The sequence below is a fragment of the Echinococcus granulosus genome (assembly GCF_000524195.1).
Source record: "Echinococcus granulosus chromosome Unknown EG_S00055, whole genome shotgun sequence".
In the NCBI taxonomy this organism is placed as follows: Eukaryota; Metazoa; Platyhelminthes; class Cestoda; order Cyclophyllidea; family Taeniidae; genus Echinococcus; species Echinococcus granulosus.
This window is the reverse complement of record NW_020170435.1, coordinates 210751-216750: the sequence shown is the minus strand read 5'-3', so window position 1 is coordinate 216750 and position 6000 is coordinate 210751. Positions and strand designations below refer to the sequence as shown.

General features: G+C 41.7%; 1 protein-coding gene across 1 annotated transcript; it reads right to left on the bottom strand. All coding sequences in view use genetic code 11, as the record gives it.

The window, feature by feature from the left end:
• Nucleotides 1-534: 534 nt before the first annotated feature.
• Nucleotides 535-5799, bottom strand: EGR_06336 (hypothetical protein; the record flags this gene model as incomplete). The annotated part of the gene is made up of 6 exons (XM_024495585.1): nucleotides 535-640; nucleotides 2582-2721; nucleotides 3310-3460; nucleotides 4800-4920; nucleotides 5411-5638; nucleotides 5727-5799. 6 exons carry the CDS (start codon nucleotides 5797-5799, stop codon nucleotides 535-537), a joined length of 819 nt encoding a protein of 272 aa, XP_024349983.1.
• Between the last annotated feature and the right edge of the window lie 201 nt (nucleotides 5800-6000).

Sequence of the window (6000 nt, the reverse complement as noted above, 5' to 3'; positions counted from 1 at the left end):
GGTATCAGACCACGACCAGTCCCAAGAGCACGCCAACGATCACTTCACTTCACAATTGTCTATACCAGCAAGTTGCAAAATTCAGGAATGGGCCTTGTGTTGTAAGCAAAATGTGCGTGTCAGTCCGTGTTATGCGACCACGTGAGTACTTACGTGCAAATGAGTTTTAGCCATTTGGGTTGGCACAAATGATGGTTTTAATTTCGTAGACGAGTAGCCAATGGGCCACTAACCGTGGTCTCCCACCTACACTGCTCATCATCATTAATGCTGCAGTTGGGTTGCTCGGTGACCACAAAAGGGTAGGCCAAGCAGAAGTCCACGCCATATTGACAGTTCAAGCAGCTACCTGCACCACCTTTCAGTGGCTTAATGAGATAATCCATGTCCACGTAAATGAAAAGGATCACTTCTTCACCATTTAGCCCTGCGTCTTGTAAATACTAGCAATATTATTTTTGAGTACGCTCTTAAACTTAGTCGGGATAATCCGAGTGCAAAGAGGACACGTCAAAATAAGATCTCCGGCCAGGATTATGCATATTCTTTTGCAAAACAATGCGTAACAGTTGAAGGATTGTGCTTTTCTAGATTAGCACCAAGTGCTGATGTCAACCAAGTGTCCTTTAAACGAATGGACCTAAAGTATTGGAGAATGGATGACTGCTGGTAGTTGAGAAATGCAAGGATAGCTCACGGATGGAGAAGGATTTGGAGGAAACAACTAATGAGTGTAGGTTGGAACTTGAGCCTCTCCTACTTGCCTGCCAAGTAAGGCATTTGTGCAATTATTGCGCCATTCCACGAAGGAGAACAATGGCCTACTCAATCACCTTAACCACTTGCATGTCTTTGCATACCGCTACTTATCTTCCCCACGCTTCTCTCTTCATATGTGTTAACCAGTTTTACTTTGTGTTCTCCATAGGAAGATGCCTCAACAAGCGGTGAGGCCACCTTTTGGGCTCTACATGCCCTGCTTTGCGTTATTCACCTCCACTCCTTGCTTCAACGCCTTACGTGATTGTCGCAGCTGTGAGTACAATAGCAACCTACATAGCTCTTTATGTGTTTAGCTTTTGTTCTCCATAGGAGAATGCCTCAACAAGTGGTGGGGGGATGGTTTCTGCCTGCATGCTTGTCATTCACCTCCACTTCATGCTACAAAACCTTAAGCGGTTGGCACAGCTCAGTGCACAATGAGACGTACCATAATCACACAGACAAAGACGTGGATGCAAATTGGATTTGGTGAATTGCGTAAGTTCAATGCATTCAAGTAATACAATTACCGTACTCCGCTTTTTGAAGACGCCTTTTGATACACCCAACTTGGGTGGAGCCACACCTGCTTGTCACCACTGATGAGTCGAATGCTAAAGGGTGAGGCACAAGTATGATGTGGATTAAATTGATGGCTGGTGGAAACATCACCACTACTCACACCTCATGCGCAGTTGTCAATGTGGTTGGATTTTGTAGCCTTTTGCTCTGCTTCGACATTCACTCATCTTCGTTGGCACCTTCTCACCTCGCTGATTACTGCCATTGCAGAACCTGTCTTGCCGCAAGTTCACTATCCCCATGTGGATTAATTGTACTGCCGCACTAGGGAGTGGATTGCACGCATCTGCTTGACGTTGGAGTACGTCCACTTTCTCCTCCTCGCTGAGCCGCCTTGTCTGCGTTATGCGGCCAAGGCAGCTATTGTGGTGCCGCCTGGCATCGGGCACTGGCTCTGTACGCGACGCTGCTGTGCGCCTACGTGTCGCAACAACCGTGGCTACGGTAATAGCCGGTTTTAACAGGAGTTCTCATGTGCTAGAAGGCCGTATAGCGGTGCTATCAGGTGATAGTGGTGATGCTGCTGGTGGTGGCGGAGCTAACTTGTGCATATTAAAGAATAATTTTTGGAGAAATTGGTGAGCTGATAGAGGAAGAGGGTAAAGATAGGCCTTAAAAGGTTTGACAGTGCGTCCCCGTGCAACGAATCCTGTGCAGAGCAACATCTGATGTCTGTGTTTAAGTCGTTATATTCTTCGTGTATTGGCCTCCACGGGAGTAGCTATTCCGCTGATTTGAGTAGGTTGCAGTAAAACCTTCCGTTTAGTTTATCTAAATAATTGACTATCATCGCACTATCTTACTATTGGTTGGCATCAAAGTGGCCGTTGAATGGACAGGAGGCGGCCGGCTCGTTAATATGACGCCTTCAAATAGTGACACTGGCGAAACATGCCTGCTTTTCCATGTTGGAAACAGTGACGACAGCCCAGTCAATCGTGGCCTCAAATTAGGTGGCAGTTCTGATTGTCAGGAGATGCTACAATTCCTGTTGCACTTCCACGCACTTCTTCATGGATATTTGCTTCTGCGATTTGATTTGTTTAGCTCTATGGCTAAGACCACAGGCACTCTGTCCTCCTGTGCTGGTTGCACTATCACTGTCCTCTGCCGCATAGCATGTGGACCATGCCACTAGTGCCCCCAGCTCTTCCATACGTCAGCGATGTCTCTTCCTACGTAGTGCTCTAGCTTATCACGACCTCCCAATCTAAGGCAGATTCAATGCCCTCCTTACCCGCCCAAAGAGTTGTCAATGGGTGGAGTTGTGCCAATGGAATTCGTCCAGGCCTTGCTATCCAATGCATTGGACAGATGATCAAATTCTGGATTAGTAATGTATACTCTGCCAAAATACTGTAGCGTCCCAAGACTTCCCTGAAGGCGAAAGAAGACACAATACTCGGGCAGAATATATACATTCAGCACAGAGGAGGTGTTTGGGCTACTGGCACGTCCCGAAAAGGCCAGCCCAGCCAGCGAGGTACAAGAAGGCAAGTACAAAGGTCCGAAACTAGCGCCTCACCAGTACCGAGGGACGAACCACCATCGCATTACAATAATATTATGTACAGTCTAGCCGAATGTCAATTTGCACGGCTTAAATGTTATGTCAAAATGCGGTAACACTACCTTCTAAAATTAGTGTCCGTGTATCTAAACAAAGTTTGAAATCACCGCAGTGTCAAAATTTTGTACGTTTGATCCTCATAAGACTTATTCTAACTTCATTAGCTCGGATATCCAGCAAAACGAACAGCCAGCTATGGAAACTTGTAAATTTGCACAGCACAGCTTTCCACTAGCCCCTATTTTTACTGGTTGGTTGACAATGCGTAATGCTGACAGTATTTTAGAGGATTTTAAATCCTCTACTTGCCCAGTGAATCTTTATGCAATGGGTAACATGCAATTTTGGGACTTTAATGTCTATCAACTAATTTAACTTATTGGTTACAAGTTCACAGTTATACGATATAAAGACGAAATTAATACGTAAGCACTGTAATATTCTTGCGGTCCTAACCCCCTTCCTGCTATGTGATATTTAGTAGTTGAAAAATATCGTTTAGGTAACTGCATCTTTTTAGCATAATCTTTGGATTTTATGAAAAATCTATTTTTTTAGGGGTTTAATGATGTACCCTCCCTTGGAAAGAGACGATTTCTACCTGCCTGCCATCAATGAGGTGTATTTAATACAACGTACAACATTTTCTAGTACTTTACTTGTTTGTAAAAGACTTTTGTTTTAGTCAGGTGGGCACTTAAATCTCTGTCACTGTGCTTCCGTTAAGCGACATGTTCCATAAGCCACACCAGTAGTCTGTTAGCCCTTTCTTTTGTTGAAATCCTCATTTTCTGCAATAGTAATATGATTATTCCTCTGTTAAGCGAGATTTGAAGCACCGCACCGTAGTAATTCAAAAGTGAATAAAGGAATGCGCCACTGGCATTCTTATGACGCACGCACGCAGATCCAAGCAAATGTAGCAGATAGTATGCAATCTTTTAATGGGTAACTTAACTTTCGTCTTCAGTACTGAGCCACTTAGGGTCTCCGCCACTTCAATTCTACGAACTGTCTAGCCTGCGACCCATACCAGTAGCCATAAACCCTTTTGTAGATCGAATGCATATATTCCGTCGGATTATAATGTCCACCTTTGTCTTCAGAGAAGTCTTGGTATGCCGCATTAATGGAAGCGGAAAGCAAACCCTATTTTAGAGTAAAACTATCTTGATTTCTACTGCTGGGTGATAAATCTTATCAAAGCGAGAAAGATGGATAGGCTACAAATGGAAAATCGGTGAATACCCACGAAAGACGTGCTGAACATGACTTTCTGTGTTCTTTAGAAAAACTATTAAAAACCGAGGCGATACTAGCCTTGAATTATTTGAAAAAGTTTTATGTGGGATTATCTACCCTGCCTGCGTGCAGACTATTTCCTCCAGTTCTCCACTGGTTATGTAGAACTCAGATTAATATGGCTGGACAGCATTGAGGTGAGAACAAAGAGGAAAGGTGGAATAGATGTGAAACCCTATCTCCAAGAAACCATGATAAGACTTGTTATTATCTTGTGTGACTCTGCCCTTGGGCCAGTGTTTGTAATACTAGTAATGGACAAGCATGCTGGCCAGCCAATTCCCACGTCCCCCGATACAGTTCCAATATAGGAAAAAAACCAACATCTAGTAGAGTTACCAAAAGATGTCCGTAAAGTTGCACACGGGTACCTGCTTAATTTTATGAAAATTATGTGATTGCTGTAGTGTATCTCAAAGAGTTCCGATTTTGTTGTGATGTTGTAATGTTTCTAAATCTCTTAGTAAACTTAAAATTCTAGTTCTTTGGAATATACCTTATTTGGCGACAAGGAACGATCTTATGTCAGTTTCATGCCGATGTTAGTGGCCAGCAAAATTGTAAATACAAAAAAAACTAAAACCCGAAAATTTTTGCCTTCAAAAAAATATTAAAATTTGTCTGTATCTTTTTGTTACCAACTGGTGTTTTAAGTTGAACAACGGTTCTCAGTGGGAATTTTTGGTGATTGTAAGTATTTAAGCCTAATATAAATACTTAAAGAGGGCCTATTTAAAGAAAAAATCTTTTTAATAGTTATATGACTGCATAGGGGTTTGTTTTTGTTCATAAACTTCTCGTACAATAGTGACCCAGAATCGCTGTCTGCTTTGAATTATTTGGCCCACAGGTGCTGTACGTTGTTCACGATTGATTGATCACCTGACTTTTAGTTTTTCCTTTGTCCTTTAACTTTTGAACCTTTTACCTTTCTGCGGAACCTTTGGTAGTGATCCTTCTGTTACTATGCACGAAACGCCTTGGCTTTTTGACCAAGTATTACTTTAAGATATCTAGATTCAAATGTACTCTGGGTGATACATCATCATCATAGTATTTGATCTAGATTTTGCAATTCAGCAATTTTAGCTTTAGGTTTGACACAAGTGACTGCTGATGTCCTTCATCCATTTTGAAAAAACTTTGATGTCTAATGAGCGAATACTTCATCTATAAATTAACATAATGCATCACGAGCATTTGACCTAATGCCCTTGGTGCCTCTCATATTTCTTAAGTTAAGTTTTCTAATAAAAACTGCACTATATTTTGGTTTTGTAACATAGTGCCTGTCATTTCCCGAATTTTGCAGTGAATCTGTTGTGCATTTAAGACCCATTATTATTCTTCTATCGTCTACTATTGCTGCATACCTTGGGCTTAGATCATTTTTTGCAAGTAAGCAAAATGGCATTGAAATTTCTTTTTGATCATTTAACGAGGTAGTGAATTCTGGCTAACTAGTAATTTGCAACCGATGTATCCACATCCCGTTAGAACATTTATTTACCTGTTAGCAATAAATTTTGAGCCTTTTGGAGCTGCTCATATCGTATCCATTTTGTTAAAATCAGTGAAACCATGAGTCACCAAGTCTATTAGTTTATCAATTCTTCATACCTTGATTTCGCCTCTCAATATTTTCAACATTCTACTTTTATGCCCAAATAAATAGTTCGAGAAAGGAGATCGCTGATTTTATAAATGTTACTGATCCAAACTGGACACCGCAAATAATTTTTTTGCTCCTCAATTAGGAGGTTGTCTAGGATTGCACCTCCAAT